Source organism: Podarcis tiliguerta (assembly GCF_965153285.1).
Source record: "Podarcis tiliguerta genome assembly, chromosome: 11".
In the NCBI taxonomy this organism is placed as follows: Eukaryota; Metazoa; Chordata; class Lepidosauria; order Squamata; family Lacertidae; genus Podarcis; species Podarcis tiliguerta.
In genome coordinates, this window is record NC_139544.1 from 53,286,409 (window position 1) to 53,310,577 (window position 24,169).

The window sequence follows — 24,169 nt, forward strand, 5'->3', positions numbered from 1 at the left end:
CAAGTTCCTTTACTTTGCAGAATTACATTCCCCTTTTTACATGCACAGTAGATAGCTGGTTGCAGGCTTGTATAAGCCTCTGTCTGAGATTGAATTGTATGTTCCTGGTAAACTTGCATGGATCCCTCTTAAAAGAATAAAGACGCCACAATCTTATTTAAAGTCAATAAAAGAAGTTTGCTTACATCAGGAAGAGCACAGTGTGATCCCTGAAGGCAGACTTAGTTACAGATAAGTACATGTGGATCTACCCCATATGGGGAAATAATCCCAGTGCTTTTGCTAGCTGAGAGCTAGCAGAGCAGTCCTAGCTAAAAGCTGGTCGAATGTAGAAAGAAGTCAAAAAGAGAGAGGTGTGCTGCGTGACTTGTCCTTTTGTTACCTGGACAGGTTAGGTCACGCCCACCTTCTATCACATGCAGAAGGAAGGATGCTCCAGCCAGGAGGAACAGGAAGTTTTGACTGGCTGGACCAAACATTCCCTCGCATGTCTTCTCTAGCATTACAAGGAATGTTGTACTTGACTGCCTCTCATGGATCACATCCCACAATCTATGGCTACCAGTTAAATTGTTATCTATAAAGCTGGACCAGTATGATAGATGCAACAACATCCCTGATCTGGACTCACTGACAGCAAGTCTCCAGCATGTCACGCAAGGGGCATTCTCTCCTCTAGGTGGAGAAGCCAGGGATTGAACCAAGAACCTTCTAGCCTTAGTAGACAACAAGCTTAACATGAGTCAACAGTTTGCTATAGCAGCTGCATATTCCTGCCTTGCACTAGATGACCCTTGGGGTCCCTTCCAACTTTAGGATTATGTGTACAGGAAGGACTCTACAATATATAATTTGCAGTGACCAGAGGGCCCCTCAGTGGCCAAGAGCAATTTAGTTGTTCATCTAGACCAGTGTTTCCCAAATTTGGGTCTCTAGCTGATGTTGGACTCCAACTCCCATTGGCCCCAACCAGCATGGCCAGTGGGCAGGGATGCTGGGAACTGTAGTTCTGAAACATCTGGAGGGCCATAGGTTCACAGCCCCTAATCTAGCTGGGTCTTATTTTCCTTGGTCATTGGGTCCCACCATCGCCAAGGAGTTTGCATCCAAAATGGACTGCATAAGAAAAGAGGGTCTGGGGAGAAGGGTTGTGGGTCAGCGATAGATTGCCTGCTTTGCATGGCATCTCCAGGTAGGGCTTGGAAAGAGCCTTGCCCAAAGCCCTAGAGATCTGCTGCCAGCCAGAGCAAACACTACTACTGTGCGAGACAGACCAGTAGTCAGAACTCTGTATCAAACAGCTTCCTGTGAAAGTAGTAGGCACAATTTAAAAAACCGTCTAGCCCCAAACAAATGTTTTTTGCAGTGGTCAAAAAAGCTAATGCTATTCTAGGCTGCATCAACAGAAGTATAGTGTCCAGATCAAAGGAAACAATAGTACCATTCTATTCTGCCTTGGTCAGACTACACCTGGAGTCCTGTGTCCAGTTCTGGGTGCCACAATTTAAGAAGGATGTTGACAAGCTAGAACGTTTTGCAGAGGAGGGTAACCAAGATGATCAAGGGCTTGGAAACCAAGCCTTGTGAGGAACAGTTGAGGGAGTTGGGTATGTTTAGCCTGGAAAAGAGGAGACTGAGAGGAGATATGATACTCATCTTAAAATAGGTAAAGGGTTGTTACATGGAAGATGGAGCAAGCTAGTTTTCTTGAGGGTTTAGTTACAAGAATGGAGATTCCGACTAAACATCAGGAAGACCTTTCTGCTGGTAGGAGCTGCTTGAAAACTCTCCTTCCTTGGAGGTTTTTAATCAGAGGTTGGATGGTTGTCTGTCTTGGATGCTTTAGTTGAGATTCCTGCATTGCAGGGGGTTGGACTAGATGACCCTCAGGGTCCCTTCCAACTCTACTGTTCTATGATTCTATTAAGAAAAACATACACACTCTGTTAGTATTTAGAGTGATTGATAATTAACTTGCATTAGCTAACACATAGGTGTATTGCCAAACATTATTTTCGCTGGACCTCAAGGCTATGTTGTTCAGAAATGCCTTTGCGTCAATCGACCCCCTACTGAAGTCAGTGAAGTTCAATTTCACTAGCAGAATAATTGCAGTCTCTCTCCAGGGATTGAGATACTTGACAAGTGGGGGTGAAAAGGAAGTACGTGAAATGGCCGGATGAGTATTATTATTACAGGAAGAATAATAACAAAATGATGGAAATCCACTTGTTAAGGTTGTAATCCTGAACCTAACGACTTAACTGTATTTTACTATGCATAAGCGATTGGAAGACTGAGTACATAATGGGAAAACTGTGTGAATTTCTTAAGCTGAAATCAAATAACCTATTAACCCAAGTTCATGAACTCTGGAGCTCAGTGCCTGGGAGAAACAGCAATCCCCTCCACAAATTCTCCTGATATAGTAAAAGGGCAGTTAAGAAGCTGGGCAGGCTCCCACTCGCTCTGGTAAGATTTGAAGAAAGGACGGGAGATAGGGTTAAACCACAGAGCCTAGGGTTTGCCGATCAGAAGGTCTGCGGTTCAAATCCCCACAATGGGGTGAGCTCCCGTTGCTCGGTCCCTGCTCCTGCCAACCTAGCAGTTCAAAAGCACGTCAAAGTGCAAGTAGATAGATAGGTACCGCTCTGGTGGGAAGGTAAATGGTGTTTCCGTGCGCTGCTCTGGTTCGCCAGAAGTGGCTTACTCATGCTGGCCACATGACCCAGAAGCTGTACGCCGGTTCCCTTGGCCAGTAAAGCGAGATGAGCGCCACAACTCCAGTGTCGTCTGCGACTGGACCTGACTGTCAGGGGTCCCTTTACCTTTTATTCACATCTGAAAAATAATGCAACATCCTTAAAAAAACAAAAGCAAAAAGGGAAAAGTGCATACAGCTTTCGAAATAGTTCAAATACAAACAACAACCACCGTGTGAGATCTTGCCTGTCTGTCCCAGACACAAAATCTTAAGAACTGCTGGAAATCAACTTTAGAAGCATGTGAAATAAAGCTCCACCAGGGGGTGTACAAGGTCCGATCTGTTCTAAATTGTATAATTGTAGGGCTTCAGGGCTGGGAGAAACAGGGCTGCATAGATTCCACAAGGATCCTGAGAGTTCCCGCTTTTGTATGTTTATTTGTTGGCTTAAAAAGAGTAGCAGGCAGAGAAGAAAGCCCTCAATGTCAACGAATCATCCTGTGTCTGTGGAGAGTCTGCTACAGCCTTCCAAAATTTCTTATGATCTTTTGTTAGGATGGCTCAAAGTAGCGTATGGCCGCATGCCTGATTATATCTTGTCCGGCTGAGCTGGATAGTTTCCCTGAGTTGTCGGGATCTGGAGAAGTAAATGTCAGGCTGCCCGTCTCGCTGAACTCTTGATAGATTCCCCTAACCTCAGTTTTAATTGCTATGGGTTCTTTGTCAGTCCAATCGCCAATCCCTCTCATCTTAGGTGGCCTAAACGGGTGCAAATGGGACAGTTTCGTTATTAAAATATCAATAAATTCCTCAAACCAAGTGGCTCCAGCAGCAGGGGAAGGTTCACCTTTCTCTACCGAGAACAAATGGATCACACGATCAGAACTCACCAAGCTTTGGAAAAGAGATAGTGTATGCTCGTTAACTCGTATCCTTGTGTGCTGGGGTCTCAATTCTTGGGGGGGGGGGGGGATAAATTGACTGTTCTGTCTTCCTCGATGGAAAGACAAATTTACAATGCAGAGGGATATGGTCACTGAGCATAGGATCACCGATGTAAAACTCAGCCATTTAGGGCATCATTTTAGTGGGTTTCAGAATATAATCCACCACACTATTTCCCTGCGGGGAGATAAAGGTGAAATTCCCAGAGCCTTCCCAATCAGTTAGCCCATTGAGCCATGTCAGGGCCCTAGTAGTGGTCAGCTTAGTGAATCGCAGACCAGCCAGATTAATTACTGGATCCCGGGATCTACGTTCCCAAACACAGAAGTCTGGGAGAACGCACTGTGTATAATGCAACTTTTTGGTTTCATCAAATGAAGCTCTATGGATTCTGACCATCTTAGGCTGTTAGCTATTTCTGCTAGAAATAAGCAAAAAGTACCGTAATCACAGGTTGATCAATTGCAAGGATTCGGAGGAGAATCATTAAATTTATTTTCACTTTGCCTTCTTCAGTATGGAAAAGAAAGAGTGATGTGGAAGAGATACATAATTTCTGTTTCTGCATCTAAATTATGCAGATTTTCGTCAAGCTGTCAAGACAATAGCAAACAGCTCCACCTGGTGGCTTGGCTTTGCCTGATTTTTTTTTTTAACTTGCGCTGCATGGCTTAATCGTTTCTTATCTAGAAAACTATTGTTATGTGCACCCCAATCTCTGAACGGTGAGAGATTTCAGGGGTACCAGTGCATGCCTTGGGTATGAAGGTCACTGGAGACTGTGGTGTCTTTGTGATATTTGGTTTTATTTACACACAGATGTAAGCTGAGTTTAAGATGGAAGGGCTCACAGCATTATCCCTCCCTCAGATACTGGTTACCTGTTAGGTCTGTGGATGTGAAGGCAGGTGGATATTATCCGATGCCATAGCACTGAATTCTCACAAAGAGCGTAATCATGTGTTTCTGTCTTTTCTACTTCCAATTACCAACCCAACCATCCTTTGTTGCACACACACAAACACACACCTTGATGACCTCACGTCCAGGCAAGCCCTTCCTCACTCAGCCTCCAGCTTTTTACTTTTCATGGAACACTTTGGCCCAGGCAATCTCCTAAACACGGAAAGTTGGTCCAGGGATTGGGAGTCTGGCATTCAGTTTAAACTTCCCAAGCCTTGATTAAATTCTAACAGCCGTGGTACCTTGGAATTTAGGGGAGTCTGACACCCACAATCTCATAACAGTATTATTATTATTATTATTATTATTATTATTATTATTCTATCCTGACCCTTTCTGTCAAATGAGCCCAGGGTGGCAAGCACATCCAAAATAAAACATATTTAAAAGCACTCAATTTAGGATTGCCATGACACTGTCTTTCAGCCATCAAATGCCTAGGTAGAAAGGATTTCTTTACATTAACTATCCTGAAAGCCAATGAAGGAAGATATACCTCACCAAGGTAGGCATTCCACAGATGGGGAACTGCCAGTGGAAAAATGGTTTATTTCCTCTCTCTGCCCATCAGTATGCATGGGTATCACTGTCTAAAAGGCAGTACAGAAAGTTGTGCAGCCCTCCAGGAATGGTAAAGTGAACTGGGTGGTTCAAAAGGCAGAGCCTTTTCTGTGGTAGTGCCCTATGGAATTCTCTCCCCAGGCACTTTCCTCTGATGCCAATGTTGTCAGATTCAAAATATCCTTTCTTCCAAAGCAAATAATAAAAACCTGTTATATTTTAACTGCTGTTTACTGTTGCTGCTCTGTTTGTTTGTTTTTTTAGGTCACATTAGGTCAGTTCTAATGTGTGTTTTCACATTGTTTAAATTTGTTTAAAATAAATAATAAGCCGCACCCAAAGCCAATTCTGGAGGAAAGGCAGAATAGATTTTTTAAAAATGTAAGTAAGCCCGTCAGTAATGCTGGTTAATTGCTTGAGCACCTGTGCTAGTACACTTTACAGAATAAAAGAAATCCACCGATACTGGGTCTCTCTTGCTTTTAAATGGCAGGATTTCTAAGCCTTTAACTGGTATGTGGACAAGCAGAAATGTAAGAGGTGAAACTTTCCCTCATCATGGCTACATCTCCATGTGGCAAGGAGAGGTCATGGAAGGAGGGAAAAGGAAAAGCAAGGTTTAATTATATTGTAAGCTGCCTTGAGCATGGTTTTTACTTGGGGGAGATGGCATACAAATAAAATGATTGACTGCTGTCAGGAAAGGCATTACGTATAGAATTTATGCTGTGGTGCTACCAAAGACACAGAAAGTCTGGGGAAAAACAAAATTTCAGCCTTGGTGTCACCAGCAGAATATTCTATTCCAAGAAGAGAAAGGTGTTAAAATTGGAAATCAGATATGAAGAGACAGTTAAAAACTGAGGCTATTTGGAAACAGGCCTCAGTGATCTGATAGGCTGAATTTGCATTGGACTAAAATAGCAGCGCCATGGCATTTATGCTAATATTGTTCTGCATAAGTGATTTGAAAAAAGCTTTTCCTTGCATATAGACGCATATCATTGATGTTTGGTTATTTTTAACTGAATGTTAAGAATTTTTTAAACTGAATTGTTTTGATTATATTTTGATTTGTATGCACCTTTGAGTTGGATTCTTTCGCAGAGTATAAATATCAAAATATTTATATTTTTCTCGCTCTCTCTCCGTTTTATCTGTTCTATAGGACTTTATGAACGGTGCCTGGGCGCCTTCTTCGTTTTACGCCCGGCTCTGCAATTCCTTCCCGCTCCCTTACTGGCGAACTCGCGTTTGCGGCGTCTTCTCGCGAGACCCGGAAGCGGCACGAAGGCTTCCCAGAATCCTTCGCCCTTCCTTTTCCCCGGCGGTAGCTGTGGCTGTAAGGTGAGTCTGATGGCGGCTGCTTTGGGCCTTGGCTGGTATCCGCCGCCGCGGGCCTCCATCCCGGCCCGGGCCCCCAGAAGCCCTCCTTAGATGGAGAAGGGAGGCGAATAGCTGTTCGCCCGCCACGGTATTTCCGTTCTTTGGGGCGGGGAAGATTGAAATTCGGGCGTCCGGAGAAGTCCGGGGTAGGGGCGGTAGGGGGGAAAATGGCCTCTGCAAGCGGCTGGGGATTCTGAAAACCCCGGATGTGGAAGCTCTGCCTTTGGAAATGCAAGTGGGCCGTGGGAGAAACAGATGGGGAGGGAATCAGTTCTGTAGGTTTTCTGCAGGTAGGCCTCGTCTTTTCGGCTCATCCTTGGGTGGGTTAAGTGGGAAGGCAAGATAAACTCGGGGATTTTAAAAAATAAGAATTTCATATGTTGTGTGTTTTTGTTTCTCAATTTGATACTTTTACATGGTCTTGCACTCCGGCTTTTGGTGCATTGTGACTTGCTGTTATTTTTTATTGATAATAGCTTAGTACTTATTGTAATTGCTACGGGTGATTTTCTGCTGTATTATTTGCTGGTGCTCAATTTCATTGTGTACTGTTGTATTCCAATGGGTTATTGAATACGACTTTATATGATGCAAGTTGTTTAGCGTTATGTTTTTTTGTTGTTGTATTGGATCGGATTGTTATAAGGTGTGTGGATTCTGCTGTAGACTTTGCTGTTTCTTCAGCTTGTAAACTGCCTTGAGTATAGTAATGTAGAAAGGCAATATACAAATTAAAAGTGAAATGAAAGTTGGGATTCTCTTCTTTGCCAGCTTCCCCCCACCTGTGGGTTTGGCAGGCCTGGGAAGCCGCATGGTTGTTTCAAATATGGATGGGCATGTTTTTGAAGGGGTGGTACTGTGGGCTTCTGAAATGCAGCAGGGCCTTTTGCAGTAGAGTCCAGGAACACCATATTTATGTGTAATTTGTCACTGCTTTTGGTGGTGGAGGAAGGCAGGGGAGGGTTATTATTTGTGCTACCAGGAGAAAGGATTGTAAGCCATCAAGTGTTGTGCTTTATAGTAGGGTTGTGCATTTGTTATGTATGTACGTACTTGAAAATGGGCACAATCACTCTTACGGGGCAATAGTATCTTGTTACCTTCTAATAGCACATTATCTTACTTTAATTACACTATAGGGTGGCAAACAGCAGGGGGGAATGAACCTTGAATGTGTATGTATTGCAGAAAGGTGGTTAAGTGGTACATAGTTTGAAAATATTGTTGTAAAAATGGAAGCTGCACTGATGACTATCTTAGGACACCTTTGGATTAAATAATGAAAATACTCACATCTCTCTGAGCAGCTTTTTTCTAACCAGCAATTTGGAGAGAGTGTGTAATTTATGGCTACAATACTGAAAGATAACTTTATTTTTCCCCCTCTAGGTAAGCTCTGAAAATGGTCCGCTACTCACTTGATCCGGAGAACCCCACAAAATGTAAGTATTTTTCCTATGGTACGTGTCTCATACTTTAGTGATTACCAAAACTTTCAGAATTACCATGTTTTTATCCCTTCTCCCCACAGCATGCAAGTCAAGGGGGTCCAACCTTCGTGTTCACTTTAAGGTATGTGAAATCTTACTTTGATTTCCCCCCCCCCAAAAAAAAAAAAAAGCAGTGGATGTGGAGTGGGCCACACTAATTTGATGGAAGCAGAATTCATAGATTATGGTGCTTTAATCACAAGATTGTCACATCAGATTTTCTAAACATCACCTGGTCATGTACACTTTATTGTAAAGCTCGTTGTGCTGCACAAAACAAGTTTTCATTCTCTACCTAACATCCCTCTTTCAAGAACTGCTAGTAATGGGGACTGTACTGGCTACTGTGTTGCCTAGGTACTCAAACTAGCAAGCCACCCTTCCTGGTTCAAAACTGGTGAGGAACAGGGGAATAATAGGCACAGAGTCCTAGTGACTACAATTTTGGGGTTGGCTGCCAAGGCTAGTCAAATCTCTCTCTGATTTTTAACTGAGTTTTAAACACAACACTAAAGCGTTAATAAATCCTGAAACAACAACCAGGTAGTACAAGATTATATAATATATATCAGAAGAAGGAAGAGATTACACTTGGTATAGACTCTGTCTTGCATTGCCTTGGTCAGTAGGTAGAAGGCAGTTCACTTTTGTCAGCTTTCTGCAATGTCAAATCTTGCAAAGAGGAGAGCATGATGTTACATTAGAATTTTTTTCTGGAGTTCTGTAACACCCCCCCCCCAGCAAATGAATTTTCCATGATATATAATGTCATAAATAATATCCAGATAGCTCTTTAAAATAAATATTGTCTTGATCAGATGGCCTGTTAAGAACATCTGAACAATTAGTACGAAATTCTGATACCATCAAAGGGGATTGATGTCTGTTTCAGGGGTGGTGAAATTAATATAACTGCAGTGATGACCAACTTAGGACACCTTTGGATTCATAATGAAAACAACTAAGTGGCTCTGAGCAGTTACTTCCCTAGTTAAGCTGGAGTTACTATACATGTGTAGACTCTTATTATAGTAAATGGCACCATAGTTATAGCCTAGATAACTAATGGGAAAATAGCCAATAATGCAATTATCATTTCACTCCTTTAGAACACACGTGAGACTGCCCAGGCTATCAAGGGTATGCACATCCGGAAAGCTACCAAGTACTTGAAGGATGTGACCCTAAAGAAGCAGTGTGTTCCCTTCCGTCGTTACAATGGTGGCGTTGGCAGATGTGCCCAGGTATGGATGGATTTGGAGAAAACTGTTAGCAATTTGAGGAAAACTTTTTGAAAGGCAGTAATTTCATTCAGTAGCGTTTGAGGATATCTGTTGTACAAAGAATATCTTGAACATGAAGGCTGGTGAATATTGATGAACGTGCGTGGGGAAGATAATGTGTTAAAAATTGAAGCCACAATGAGCTGCGAAGAAATTTGTCACTGACCAGAAAGCCGGTTCTGTACTTGGTACACCGGGGCTACATTGTCCCTCTGCTGTCAGTTGGGTACCAATAATGCTTCTTTCAGCAGCAGATCAATTTCACAGTAACTGGATTGCTAACAGTCACTATGCAAGTCCTTTTTGGGGACAGAAACTGGAAAATTCTAGGAAAATTGATGCAATATATTGCTTGGTGTTTATTGAATCCTTATTTTTTGGTTTGCTATGGGGAATTACATACGAGTGCCTTCAGGCTGTTGGATAGAATTACATTCTCTTATGCTTGCCTGTGGTTGCTGTGATGACTTTCTTAGGACACCTTTGGATTAACCGTGAAAAGAATGTTTGGTTCTGAGCAGCCTCTAAAACAAATCACGTTTAGCATTTTTCTTCAAAAGTATACTCACACTGAACTCTCATCTTGCAGGCCAAGCAGTGGGGCTGGACACAGGGGCGTTGGCCAAAAAAGAGTGCTGAGTTCCTCCTGCACATGCTTAAAAATGCTGAGAGCAATGCTGAGCTCAAGGTAAAATTTCATGCAGCTTGTCATGTTGGGTTAAGTTTCAGTTCTAGTAAAAGTAAAGGGACCCCTGACCACCAGATCCGGTCGTGACAGACTCTGGGGTTGCGGTGCTCATCTCGCTTTATTGGACTAGGGAGCTGGCATACAGCTTCCGGGTCATGTGGCCAGCATGACTAAGCCACTTCTGGTGAACCAGAGTAGCGCACGGAAACGCCGTTTACCTTCCCGCAGGAGTGGTACCTATTTACTTGCACTTTGACGTGCTTTCGAACTGCTAGGTTGGCAGGAGCAGCGACCGAGCAACGGGAGCTCACCCTGTCACGGGGATTCGAACCGCCCACCTTCTGATCAGCAAGTCCTAGGCTCAGTGGTTTAACCCACAGCGCCACTCGCGTCCCTTATCAGTTCTAGTAGTAATCCAAATTTTGAAAAGCAAAAACACACCTTTGGTTCAGTGGAGTTGGTATTGAGGAAATGAAGTAGTATTTGGTAAGAGACTTGGGATTTACAGGAGGATTGTTGAGGGCAAAAGATTGGGTTCTTGGGTACAGTGTAATGTAACAGACTTTGGTGGCAGTGATGACTATCTTAGGACACCTTTGGAATAACCATGAAACAAACACAAGATTCTGAGCCACAGTAATTACTGGTATTGCTAGTTGACTTTTCAGGTGTGGTTTAGGAAAGTTAGTGATTCACTTTGAACTAGGTAAACCTATTTCGTTATGGGGTTGTAATGAGAAATTTTAATTTTCCCCCACCCGCAGGGTCTGGATGTAGACTCTCTGGTAATTGAGCACATTCAGGTTAACAAAGCTCCCAAAATGCGCAGGCGAACCTACAGGGCTCATGGTCGCATTAACCCCTACATGAGTTCTCCTTGCCACATTGAGATGATCCTCACAGAGAAGGAGCAAATTGTCCCTAAGCCAGAAGAGGAAGTTGCTCAAAAGAAGAAGGTATGAAACTTTTTAAATACGTAAATGTCTACTCAACTGTACAGATAACCAAAATGACACCAAAATAACTAGAACTTGATTTGGATTTTTGCAAGGTAATTTAAAGAGGGGAAATTGTTTAAAGAAGTGATCAGGGCTATCCTATACATGTTAAATCAGATGTGTTCATAGGTATAATTTGTGTTTTAGAATTGTACTCCAATGGTAATTAGGTCAGTTATTTCAAACCTGTATTTAATACTAATTTTTGGAAGTATTTACAAAAGAAAATTCTTGTTAGCAAAACTTTATGTGAAAGTCAGTACAGTGATTGCAAATATTGTAAACTGCTGTGGAGGATTTAACACAGAAACAAAAAACAGCATATAAGTCTCTTCAATCTAGCTTCTATGTTTATTTTAACTTATTGTCTACCTGTCTGTGGGGCTTGAACATAATTATGAAGTCTGTAATGGAAATAGAATGATAGAAGTGACTTTAATTTTAATAGTCAAGTCAGAGGTAGCCAATGTTGATGTCTTCCAATTTTTTTGGACTCCCAGCTCCTATGAGACCCAGCCAGCATGGAGAATTGTCTGATGATGGGAGTTGTAGTCCAAAACATCTGGAAGACACAGTGTTCGCTATTGGCTATCTCTAGCATAAGTAGTTGCCCCAAATACTGAGTTTTACCAGTGGAAATAATGGTCTGTTATTTGCTTTCTGGTAATTCTTCCTGGAGCTGTGCTTGGTAATAGATAAATACATTGCAGTGATTCTTACATACAATAATCTCTCTGGAGTTAAGTTATGGAAAATATAATGTGTGGTAAATGTGTTTTCTAATTGGTTTCAGCATTCAGCGAATGTTTTTGGTCAAGTGATACTGATTTCTTTTGTTTTCTCCCCAGATCTCTCAAAAGAAACTGAAGAAGCAGAAACTGATGGCTCGGGAATAAACATCTATTCAGTTCACAAATAAAAAACAAAATTTTAAGTTAACCGCACATACTTTTTTATTTATTGTTTTTATTTGCAAATTTAACAAGCAGGAATATTATTTTCTTTAGTATATTTTAATAATGATTAGGATTATGATAAAACACCACCACCACCTCACATTAAGGATACAATAACCACCAATACATCCATCTAAAGTTAAGTATGTAGGTTAATGTAAACCCTCCAGATGTCCAAATAGGTATATTTTGCTTGAAAAATACTATTCTGAGCAGAGTGATTATTATCAATGGCTTCTCTGTCACAAAATATATGTTATTTCTCCCATTTGTTCATTAAACCTGGGTTGAAAGTCAAGCATGGCTGCTTGCTGTTTAGAAACTGAATACAGTTTCATTTTGTCCTGGTTCTTTGACCATCATCATAGCCACAAATGAACACTTTTGGTAGTATTGATTCAGTCAGTTAATTCTTTGCATGACATACACGGAAAATGTGACTATAAGAGGAGGAGTTTATATACACAATTGGCTTGTTTAAAAGATGAAAGTAAGACAGACTGCTGGTTGTGAAAAAGTGCTGTGTGTTGCTAATGTTTTCAGTTAATAAAAGTTTCACTTAAATTTCTTTAGGACCAAGCCCTAAATTATTACTCCTTTCAATAAGTAACCCTAACGTGAAAGGCTCAGAAATTATCAAAATTTATATAGCACCATAGGGAGGTGCAGGTAAACAATGAAAAAATAAAATTTGTTTCAGTTATGGCTGTCTAGTCTTGATTAAAGGCTTAAGTTTGCAGTAGGATCTTGGGAACAAGCAGCACAAGACTACACACACCACCAGTCCCATAAACCAGTTTAGGGGATTTTAGGATGTGGCTTGAGCTGGCCTTGAAGCAGCATGCTAATGGGGAAAGATGTGATTATGTAAAAGGCAAAGAACAAGCAATAGGCATGTTATTTAGGGAAAGGGGTAAAGTTACATTGCATCTTAAGCTTTATACACTGAGCCCATTGATGGGGCTTGGTGTAATATATACACACCACCAAAATTGTGAATAAAATGCACCCAGCTGATGAAAGTGTAGAAAATGTCTCCTTTCTCCCCTCTGTGCCCCCCATTAATAAGGAACAGTTAGACTTGCTCCAGGTTTTTTTGCTTTTTAGTGACTTAGTTTGGGTTTTGAGGGAAGTTCGGGATGTGGCAATTGGAAGGTACCCCCACAGGGTTTTTTTAATTAAAAAGTTCTGAATTTTCATTTGACTTTTGTGTGTTTACAACTCATCAAATAGGTTACGTAATTTGTTCCTTACATAAGCTCCAAGCCTCTTTAATAATGTATCACAAGCCCTCTTAATTTTCCAGTTTGCACCAAAGCTGCATCTGCCCTTGTATCATGTGTTTCGCAGCCTTTCTCCATGACCAGAAAAGCTAAATTTCTGCAACAGCTCTGTTTAAAATAATCTGAAATTGCTGGCTTGTGATTATATAAAAGCTGCTATGAGCAATGTCTTCCAATATAAAAACATACAGTGAAGAGCATGCATATTTCACATACTGTGTCTCTTAAGGACAGGAACTTTAAAGAAAGGCTATCCTAATACACAGGTGAACCGCCCTGAGACCTGTGGGTATAGAGCAGTATATAAATTCAATAATAAATGCCTATGAAAAACTGCATGTCTTTAATGGTGACATGACAGGCAGAAATTCAATGCATGAAATGTTTCCCATTGCTACCGTTTTGTAATGAGAAGCTGCATTGGTTGATCTCTATTTCACAGCTCATAAAATGACGGTATCATGCCCGAAAACGTCTAATCCTATAGCAGCTTAAAGATAGATTCAGTGATGTGGCTAATTAGGTTTTGAACAGAGCTCTGTTCTTCAGCATGCCAACCAATACAACAGCTCTGCTGGAAGAAGTATTACTTGTGGTCATTACTAAGACATTTTATACGAATACAGTCATTCTTCGGGATCACAGAATTACCTTATTTTATTATGAAATTTATATACTGCCCATCTGAGGATCACAGGGAGCATTACAGTAAAAAAATACATACAGTACAATATAATAAACGATATCCCTGTCTCACCCCCTCCCACAGCTTAAAATGCCATGGATTGTTTAATTAGCCAAGGCCTGGGAGAAGAGGAATGTTTTTGCCTGGCTCTCAAAGATATTTAAAACTAGACTCTCTAAACATCTAGCTGTTCTTTCGGAAATAAAAATGTCTTCGGCAAGTGCAGAAAGAAACACAGTGAAGCTTACAGACTCCGCAAACCCAGGAATAGTGCTTCAGGTTAAGAACTTTGTTTTGGGATGAGAACAGAAATCGGGCTCCGGCGGCGCGGCAGCAGCAGGAAGCCCCGTTAGCTAAAGTGGTGCTTCAGGTTAAGAACAGTTTCAGGTTAAGAACGGACCTCCGGAACGAATTAAGTACTTAACCCGAGGTACCACTGTACTATATAAGGCGAGGGAGGGGGCGGGGCTTCGCGGAGAAATGGTGCTTAGGTCACACCCCGCTCTGCCTCTAGTGTCATGGCCCCCTCGGTGGAAAGTAAATAGGGAGAGCGCGACGTCAGCGCACCACGTGCTTGCCCATTGGAGCTTGCGGAGTGACGTCACGTTCCTTTCCCGGAAGTGAAGAGCTCCCTCGGCCGGCACTCAGTTGGACGTTGGAGATCCGCGCAGGTAGGTCGGTTCGATGTCGGCGCTGGACGCGGCTCTCGCGGGCGGGCAAAGCGGGGAGAAGGCGGCCGCTGGTTTTTTTCCTTTCCTGCCTTTCTCTCCTTGCTTTCTTCTCCTCCCTTAAACGTCCCCGTTTTCTTACATCGAAAACAAGTGGCTCATTTGCATATGCTAATTCACTTATTGATTTTTAATTGGTTGCTTTCAATCGCGTGAGTTTCCTCTCTCTTTAAGGACAGGCTTTCTATTTTTTATTTAAAAAAAGAAAACAGCGTTAAGAAATATGCAGCGCAAGTGTTGGTTTTTAAACGACCCCTTTCTATGAAAATACTTAATTGATTGATTTAGTGTTCATATACTGTACAATGCGCCGCTTGCTTGAAAAACCAGAATAACCACAGCTCCAAATGGTTTGCGAAAAAGGTAAAACAAGAAAAATCCAGGGGAAATTCGCAGACCTCCTTTGAAAGACAAAGGTTAAAACACCGAAACATTAAAAAAAATCAACTCAGCTGTCTAAGCATCTGGGTAGGCCTGTCAAAACAAGAACGTTTTCAGCATTAAAAAAATGTGCAGGTAGGGGAAAATGTATTTATTTGCAGTACCTGAGTACTGTCCAATAACTGCATCCTCTGGGCTTTAAACCATAGGACTTGGCATGTTTTCGTTTTTATGCAAGCAGACAAATAGTGCTAAGAGAAGCCGATGATTAAAAAATTTTCATTTGTGTGTTTTGGCAGATATCTCCCCAGTCCTGTAAACTAACTTCAGGGTCTTCTGCCTCCACTAAAGTAAAAGTTGTACCTTTGTGTTTGTTTAAGCTTTGAATTATAAACGTAGTAGGTATCTTCTTGGCTGATTTGTCTGTTTATGGATAGGTTCACTAATTCAGGCCACAGTGTCAGTACCCTCTTTGAAAGCGAGTCTCTTTGAACAAATTGGGACTTAATTTAGAACAAACAACATGCATTGAAGGTCATTCTTCTTAACTAAATAAAACAAATATGTTCTAGTATTTTGCAACAGCAAAATCCTAACCTTACTTACCTGAGAGTAAGCCCCATTTAATTCAGTGGGATTTTTAAAATATGTGATTTTTGTATCATTAGCAAAAACCTGTGGGCAGATCAAACCTACTGAGGTAGGGTGGGGGTTTAGGAAGAATATTTGTTGGAGGAAGCACACCAAATCTAGATTGCTGCTGGGCTTTTTCCTTCTGGAAAACTCTGGTTAAAAAGTGCAAAGTAGTATTCTGCTGAGTGAACACTTAACCCAAAAGGGCAGAGGGTCTCCCAGAACCCAGCTTCTTGGTCCATTTGGAGAGCAACACCTGCTTGCTTCACTCTAGGAACAATATTTTTGCTTTATCAATAATATATTATTGTAATTTAGACTATTGGTTTGGAGTTGCCAGCTCTATGAGACAACTTAATGGTAAGCTGCCTGCTAGATGAGCCAACTACTTGCTGTGCCTTCTCTCAGGTTTCTGTTGCTTAACATCCACAGATCTTTTCCTGCTAAGTCCTCATTTAATTTGTCCTGAAAAGTTTGCTTTCACAGTAACAAGTTCTGAAATTTCCCTGCGTCTACTGAGCAGGAAATCCTGTTTAAAATCCCATGAGATGAATAGGCTGTGCTTAACCCGAGTCCTTCTCATTTTGGCCGTCTACCTGATCCAGTTCTGCAGCTGGTCCAGTGGACATCTCAGTGACATCATTGCACAGATCCATCAAAGCTTTCTTTTTGGTTAGCTAATCATTTGCACCATTTTCCCCAGGAGACCCTTCCTCCTTCCCTCCACCTCACCCCTGAGAGCACCACATTGCAATACTAGGGCCAATTGCTTAGAAAAACAAAACTTTATGGTATCTGGGAGTGTTGGTATAGCTTATGTAGCCGCACTCACACCAGTTCTTGCTGATTGTCTGTTAAGAATAGTGGGCAAAAAGAGGTTTTGGTGTGTTGCTGCTCATTTTGCAGCACCTGGATTTTTCAGAATTGCCTTACAAACTGATAACTTCCAAAATTTCTAGTGTTGCAACTGCTTTTGTCATTTAAGGCTGTAACTGTTTGCCTATCCAAACTGAGACGGACATGTAACTTGAAGGACTGTTCAAGGTACTGTTCTGAATTAGATTTACGCTGTCAAATTGGTACAGCATATATATTGATTTGCACATATTCCCAGATCCATTTATTTTCATACGAAGAATAGCCCCGTGTTTTGCTTTCCTATTTGTTCCCCACCATTCTTTACTGCCTGCTAACAAAACCGAACTGCCGGGAAAAGAGAATGCAGTATTTACGGACTCGTCGTTCCATGCCAAATTGTGCTGACTGTGCAGTTCTGTACTTTGTTTGTTTGCTTGGAAGTATGTCCCACTGAGTTGAGTGTGCACAGGACTGAATGTGCACAGGACTGGAGTTTTAAGCTCCTTGCAAGGTGCAGGGACCACAGAATATGTTCCTCATTTGCTAATTATTTTTCCTGCTGTGTTTAAGCCTTCCAGGACATTTCTGCCGCAGGACCTGAAAAGAACAATGGTGTGCATTCCCTGTATAGTCATTCCCGTTCTGCTGTGGGTCTATAAAAGGTTCCTTGAGCCGTATCTTTATCCCATCATCTCACCTTTCATCAAGCGCATTTGGCCAAAGAGAGCAGTGCAGGAAACAGCAAAGAAAGACCAAAAAGGCGGCACTGAAAATAGGCGTGAGTTGTACGACTCCATGGATGATTCTAAAGTAAGTATTGGCAAAACTCTGTATGTGCATTGTGTGTATACACCATATGAAGGACAAGGTGATCATGTGGTTCTGCTAGCTGAAAGCATTTCTAGGACACCAGTTTCTAGGATGCTTCATTCTAGAGTGTACAGCAGAAACAGCTGCTGGTCTGTTTTCTATACCACAGCTGTAGCCATGCATTCCCTGGAGGGAACTTCTGTGTCCCAGAACAGTAATGGAAAGTAAATATACCATTCATTTTGAAGTTAAAACTTGCTGTCTCGGTCAAAATTTAAAACTTGTTGTCTCAAAGGTTCTAATGTTCTGAACATGTAAAAAGGTAAAGGACCCCTGACAGTTAAGTCCAGTTGCAAACAACTCTGGGGTTACAGCACTCGTTTCGCTTTACTGGCCGAGGGAGCCGATGTTTGTCTGCAGACAGTTTTTCCGGGTCATGTGGTCAGCATGACTAAGCCGCTTCTGGTGAAACCAGAGCAGCGCACGGAAACGCCATTTACTTTCCCGCCAGGGTGGTACCTATTTATCTACTTGCTTTCGAACTGCTAGGTTGGCAGGAGCTGGGACAGAGCTATGGGAGCTCACCCCGTTGCGGGGATTCAAACCGCTGACCTTCCGATTGGCAAGCCCTAGGCTCAGTGGTTTTAGACCACAGCGCCACCCGCGTCCCTCTGAACATGTATTTAAATGTATTTTCTCTCTGTGTGTGTTTCAGACTGAAAGCAACGGCATTGCAAATGGATTTGCTGAAAGTGGTCCACCAGGGGTTTCTGAGAAAAAGACTGATTAAGTAAGCTTGTTCTGTGAGATCGTGGTTGCTTTAAGAAAATGAGCTGATGATGCTGTTACCACTTGGAAATTTAATTGCACTTTTTTTCTGAAAGAAAACTTGGAACCTGCATACACACAGGCAGACACCTAGGAACATTTAGGATGCTATTTTCTTTGTAGCTGAAAAGATTTAACATGTTGTCTTGCTCTGCTTGACATTCTCAGTACAGGAGAACCTTTTCCAATGCAGTGCAGTTTATGGTGTTAGCTTTTTAGGCTCCAGATTTTTACACTGCTGTGTAACTGTCAAAATTGTGACTTGTTTCAAAGAACTTCCTGGAACTCAACTTCCACACAACTTCTTATATGCTTGTCTTTAAAAAGCTAGATGACTTATGTATTATAGTTGAAGAGAACAGCACTGTAAATACTCAGACACTAATAATATTAATAGCTGTTCACTCACTTTTTCTCAACCCATCCCTGCAAAACTATGCGTTGTTTGGCATTCCTCCTGATTTTGCAGATACGATGAAGCAAGCTTTGTCTGCGTAGACACGATCATAGGGGCGGTAGCCGCCATATGGGAAATATAATAGTATTCCCTCCCATTAATTAAGACCAGGCAATTTGCCTTTATTTCTGAAGGTGTAAAAAGAATGTTTTTCTTAAAATAATAACAATATAAAAATAGATCTGTGTGCAAACTGCTGTATTTTGGTTGGCAACATTGACATTGGATTCAGAATTACTCTAAATAAAATCTAAAGGTTTTGCTCTTACAACTGAAGGCTGGCATTCTCAATAAAACATGTTTCCTATGCTCATGGATCTAGTTATGCCCATCTGTTCTTAAGAGTTGTGTGAATGGGAGATCGGGGACTTAATGACCCAAGTCAAGAGAACCAAGGAGTCGCATTGCAACTACAATGCAATATAAAAATAAAAACGGAAATAGTTATATTACGGGGGGGGGGCAGCAAGGGGCAGGCAAGATGGCCTTTAGATGACTTCTCCTTTTAGATGACTTGGGACCAGGACACCTAAAAGAACATCTCGCCTTTTATATACCCGACGTATCACTGTACTTAGCAAAGAAAGGGCCCACTGCAGATGGACCTTCTCATCAAGAGGTCCATTCTGTACAGTGTTGGAATTGGACCTTTTCTGTGGTGGCCCCTCTGCTTTAGAACCCCTTCCTGTTCCTGCATATCAGGCGCTGCCTCTCTCGTCTTTTCAGTGCCTTTTCTCTTTCACCAAACCTACGAAGGTTAGATCTTTATCTCGGCGTCAGCCTTGGATTTGAAATTGTGTGTGTGTGTCTGTGTGTATACATACAGTTGCTTTACATATGTTTTTGTGATACAGTCAAACCTCAGCTCCTGAATGCCTCCGTTTCGGAACGTTTCGGTTTCTGAACACCAAAAACCCAGAAGTAAATGCTCCAGTTTTCGAACGTTTTTTGGAAGCCAAACATCTGACGCGGCTTCCGCTTGACTGCAGGAAGCTCCTGCAACCAATCAGAAGCTGCGCCTCAGTTGTCAAACATTTTGGAAGCCGAATGGGCTTCTGGAACAGATTACGTTCGGCAACCGAGGTTTGACTGTATTGTGAAATGCTTCATAGGAAAAGATTCATAAATAGCAATAGTATTAATACTATGTTTAGGATCAGTTACTGAAACTACCCTCATGAGAAGAGAAGACTCCCTGGAAAAGACCCTGATGTTGGGACAGATGGAGGGCACAAGGAGAAGGGGACGATAGAGGACGAGATGGTTAGACAGTGTTCTCGAAGCTACAAACATGAGTCTGACCAAACTGCAGGAGGCAGTGGAAGACAGAAGTGCCTGGCATGCTCTGGTCCATGGGGTCACGAAGAGTCGGACACGACTAATGACTAAACAACAACAACTGAAACTACCTTCATGAAACTAACCTTTGCTCATAAGCAAGAATCTCAGAATTTGTTTGTTGATTAGTATTCTCAACTTCAGAGATGGGTGACAGTGTAGACAGATGCATCCTTTTATAACAGGACTGGCATGAGAAGTAATATTGGGAGGATAGTTTTTCATTAAGTCTAGTTATACAATTTCCTTTTTTGGGTAGACTTGGCCCATTGTCAACATTTTGTTACAAACCGGTAGCAGCAGTAGCACGTTCTTCACAAACCGCAGCTGTTTTTCTTTCCTTTTTGCATACATTTGCATATGATTAAAATTTGACTACTTTGGTGTTTAGAATAGTTCTGTTTCCACCCAAAGGCTATTTTGATTATCTCATAAAAAAGGAGGGCAGAATTATTCATGCCTTGGTTTAATTTAATTTTCCCTTAATGTAGCCATTTGAATTAATGGAAACTTGATAAAACTGTAAGATGCAGGGTAAAAGGCACTGATTAAGTATGTTGAAGCTCAGAACAAAGTACTACACTTAATAAGGCTTGTGATCTATCTTGACACTTAAATTCAGGCCTTTCAGACTCCGCTACAGAAAATTACAAAAACTAAGTCTAGACTGGACTACAAGATTCCTGTGTATGGAAACTTTTGTATGCACATTAGATCACATCATTGATCTAAAAATAAATGCTAAATAGTGTTGAAAACAGAATTTAATGAGGGGGTTCTGTTGTTACCCAGACTTCGGATGTTTCCTTTATGGTGCAGTAGAACCCGAGTTGCATATTCCTTCTAGTCGTCATGACACACCAACTAAATCTTGTAAGTTAACACCTGTGTGTCTCAAAAGCTAGGATTGTCTGCAGTGCACTTAGAGGCCCATCCTGCTACATCTTTTCCTGAAAGTATATCTCACTATGATGTTCATTTGAATATATTGTACATGAAAAATCCAGGATAAGTCACCGCACCCCCCCAAGGAGTCGCTCAAGAATCATACAAATATAGAAGCTCACATAAAAACAATTATCCAAGTAAATAAGTAGAAACCATCAGATCGCTACTTAACAGCAACCCAAACATCTGGCAGCGTACAAAAAACCAGGAAGAAATGGCACAGGGGTGGCATCATTGTGGCCGTATATTTCCCATTGTAGCCTTATGAGGCTTTGCCCTCGGGTGGGAAAAATATTGCGCCTGGGAAAGGGAAGTGGGAGTCAACAGACACTCAAGGAATAGTTTCGGAGAAAAGGCTTTTATTTCTACCATCCATGAACTGGTAGAAGGAGCAAGTGTGATAAGTCACAAAAAGCATGCACGAAATTCACAGTCATGTGCACAAGCATATATACCCCTTTCCAGTTCCCTCCTCCTTTCTCCTCCCTCAGGAGTCCTCTGAGCATGAACAGAAAGCTGTCTTGGGACTATTGGGACTCTTGGCACCCTTCCCAGGAAAGGGGTTTCAGAGTGTTCAGATATGTTTCAATCTCTTGCCGGACAGAAAGCAAGTTGCAATGTGGTTCTTTAGCAAGGCCAGAAGGCATGAGAAAGGCCTGAGAAACAATGGACTGTTCTCTACCTTTGTTACAGCAGAGCGGAATGTTTCTGATGCTTAGCTAATGCCTTTTAGCTGCTGAGAAAATGATTTTGAAAAGTTTTGAGAAGCTTTGAGCCTGCTTTGGTGGGGGGTGACTTCGTGAGGCCTAGGTGAGGTCACCTGTCTTCACCTTCCTTCACCATCAGGGAAAAAGGTGAGGTATAAATAAATATTATTTATATTATTTTTATTATATAAAATATTATTTATAAATATATATTTTATTTATTTATTTAACAACATTTATAGGCTTCTTTATTGTAAAAAGCAACCACCATCAAAGCTGCTTATAAAAAGATAAAAACGGGAGCGGGGAAACAATACACTAAAGCCTGATAAGTTGTAAAAATACTGAAACGGATTAAAATTCACACCAGCATTTCTAAGCAAACAAGCATGCCTTTAGCCAGGCTCTCAAAACAAAACAGCGGAAGTGCCTGCTCGATATATCAAGAGGCAGGGAGTTCCAAAGCGTAGTTGGCGGCCGCTGCATCCCCTTCCTAGAGTCGCCTGCGTAGAGTCCGTCTTCGGGTTGGGACTACATCTCCCAGCATACACTTCGGTCGCCTCAAAGCCCGCTTTCGCTTCTTCGCCGCTTTGCAAAAGCGGGCGGGGGCGGGGCGGAACTCTGGGAGAGGCGTGGCAAGCGCACGTGACCGATTCCGGCCCCGCCCCGCCCCCCGTGCTTCTCTCAGGCGACGACTACGACGACGTGGAAAGATGGAGGCGGTTTGAGTTCCGAGCGGCTGACTGACTGAAAGGTTCGCTCGCGGGCGCGCGCCCGACTGCGTACGTAGCCCGCCCCCTCCCACAAATGTAGAAGAGGCGGGGCCGCGCTTTCTCTCTCCCCCCCACTCACGCGAGCGAGCCGCGGAGGCGCGCAAGCAAAGAGTCCCTGAGGAGAATCCCGCGGGGCGCCGGAGGGGAACGTCAGTTTCCGTTCCCGCACTCCCCCTACCTACCGACCCAGCCCACCCTTTCTCGGAGCCCGGAGCCGGGTGAGTCGCCGTCGCCGCCGCCTCCTCCTCCTCCTCCCTCAGCTTCATGCAAGGCTTCGCTGCTTAGCATCCCCTCTCTGAGGGACGGGAGGACAGCCCTACGTGTGTCGCAGGGATGAGGGGAGGGGCCCCTTCTTGTAGCCATGACAGTTGGTGGGGAGGTCAGGTGAGTTTGGGGGCACGAGGGGTCAGGGGGGGAGGGGAGAGAGGTGGCTGATTTATTTATAGAGTTATATGCTGCTATATAGATTTAGGTAGGCATTTGCCTCCACAGTGGATCCCAACCTTTTTGGGGGGCTGTACCCCCACCTAAGCATCTCTAAAATCCTGATCCCCACCCCCCAGTGCCAAATTTACATATAAGCTAAACATGCTGTAGCTTAGGGCCCCACACTCTTGGGCCCCCCAAAAAAATTAAAGGGAAAAAAGTGATTCTAAAATGTTTGTTATTGCCAAATGCCAATGTGCTTGCATTATTAATAAAATAATAATAATAATAATAATAATAATAATAATAACATTTTATTTATATCCCGCCCTCCCCAGCCAAAGCCGGGCTCAGAGCGGCTAACAACAGTAAAATGAAACAACATTCTAAAATCATTTCATTATAAAGCTTGTTATAAATAACAAATCATTTTAAGTTAGAGCTTAATAATTATTTCACTGTTAATATACTTCTTAATTGTATTTCAGTTCAACAATACTTTGATAAAATACATATTTTGTTATGTGCAAATGGCTTTAGCTACCCATTAGGTCCATAAATGACCATATAACATATATTCAACACACAAAACAGTGACAATTTGTTGTTGACAAAGGACAGCTGGACATATAAAGGGCCCCATTACCTTCAGTAGCTTAGGGCCTCATCAAATCTAAATCCGGCCCTGATGCTCCCTCTGTGACATACAATTCTTATTATTCAAAAAGTGAACTATTCACGTGGAGGAAGCCTAATAAGCCATTAACTGATAATAAGTCATTCTCGAATTGCCCCCACCCCCAAAATCAAACTGCCCCACATTGGGAAACATGGCTCTCTACAGGAAGTGTTAAAGCTACCAGTAATGTAAATAATAAGAAGAAATGCACAGTTGAAAATGAGCAATTCCACATTTAAAGGCTGAAACATGCCTGCAGCTGCGTGCCTAAAGAAGGCTGTTGTTTTAAGGGATAGCTCGGTCGATAAAGCACGGGGCTCTGTTGCTCTGAATCTCAGGGTTGTGGGTCGAGCCCCATGTTGGGCAAAATATTCCTGTGCGGAAGGGGGTTGGACTAGATGACACTTGTGGTCCCTCACAACTCTACAACAGATGTGGATTTAGGGCAGCGTGACTGGTTCTGCCGTTGCACTGAGTGCTGAGCCTAGCGGGCGCTCCTATGACATAGTGAATTGAGGGGCAGGGGGATGCTGAGTTTTTGACTCTCACAGGACGCTGCTGAAATTTGAAAGACCAAACCCTGTCCCTGTCTACAATTTCTATGGATTGGTGCTGAGGAATCATAGAATTGTAGAGTTGGAAGGGACCGCTAGGATCATCT

At 42.3% G+C, this 24,169-nt stretch overlaps 3 protein-coding genes across 12 annotated transcripts in view; all 3 read left to right on the forward strand.

Moving 5' to 3' along the window:
- Window positions 1-6,417: 6,417 nt before the first annotated feature.
- Window positions 6,418-11,957, forward strand: RPL17 (ribosomal protein L17). Of its 2 annotated transcripts, none has more exons than XM_083403241.1 (7): window positions 6,418-6,520; window positions 7,949-8,001; window positions 8,091-8,131; window positions 9,159-9,293; window positions 9,922-10,020; window positions 10,785-10,976; window positions 11,867-11,957. In XM_083403241.1, the coding sequence occupies exons 2-7, from the start codon at window positions 7,962-7,964 to the stop codon at window positions 11,912-11,914; spliced, it is 555 nt and encodes a 184-aa protein (XP_083259367.1). In that variant the 5' UTR covers window positions 6,418-6,520; window positions 7,949-7,961; the 3' UTR covers window positions 11,915-11,957. The 2 variants fall into 2 exon arrangements, with proteins under 2 accessions (XP_083259367.1, XP_083259368.1); XM_083403242.1 differs by having other exon boundaries at window positions 6,517-6,647.
- Window positions 11,958-14,527: 2,570 nt separating this feature from the next.
- Window positions 14,528-18,954, forward strand: LOC310659568 (UPF0729 protein C18orf32 homolog). Its single transcript, XM_083403263.1, has 3 exons — window positions 14,528-14,613; window positions 17,113-17,352; window positions 18,068-18,954. The coding sequence occupies exons 2-3, from the start codon at window positions 17,152-17,154 to the stop codon at window positions 18,140-18,142; spliced, it is 276 nt and encodes a 91-aa protein (XP_083259389.1). The 5' UTR covers window positions 14,528-14,613; window positions 17,113-17,151; the 3' UTR covers window positions 18,143-18,954.
- A 3,277-nt stretch (window positions 18,955-22,231) lies between these two features.
- DYM (dymeclin) overlaps window positions 22,232-24,169 on the forward strand; it is a 165,312-nt gene continuing 163,374 nt past the window's right edge. For 2 of the 9 annotated variants that reach the window (XM_083402817.1, XM_083402825.1), the window contains exon 1: window positions 22,309-22,621. The gene's annotated coding sequence lies outside the window, so the exon portion shown is untranslated. Of the gene's footprint in view, window positions 22,788-24,169 lie in introns of all 9 variants that reach the window. The other 7 variants (XM_083402821.1, XM_083402823.1, XM_083402822.1 and 4 more) reach the window with 7 other exon arrangements.

Coding starts and splice junctions, on each gene's coding strand:
- LOC310659568 (XM_083403263.1), top strand. CDS start 17,152: ATGGTGTGCATTCCCTGTATAGTCATTCCCGTTCTGCTGTGGGTCTAT. Junction 17,353..18,067: donor ACTCCATGGATGATTCTAAA/GTAAGTATTGGC, acceptor TGTGTGTTTCAG/ACTGAAAGCAACGGCATTGC.
- RPL17 (XM_083403241.1), top strand. CDS start 7,962: ATGGTCCGCTACTCACTTGATCCGGAGAACCCCACAAAAT. Junction 8,132..9,158: donor ACCTTCGTGTTCACTTTAAG/GTATGTGAAATC, acceptor TCACTCCTTTAG/AACACACGTGAGACTGCCCA. Junction 9,294..9,921: donor GCGTTGGCAGATGTGCCCAG/GTATGGATGGAT, acceptor CTCATCTTGCAG/GCCAAGCAGTGGGGCTGGAC.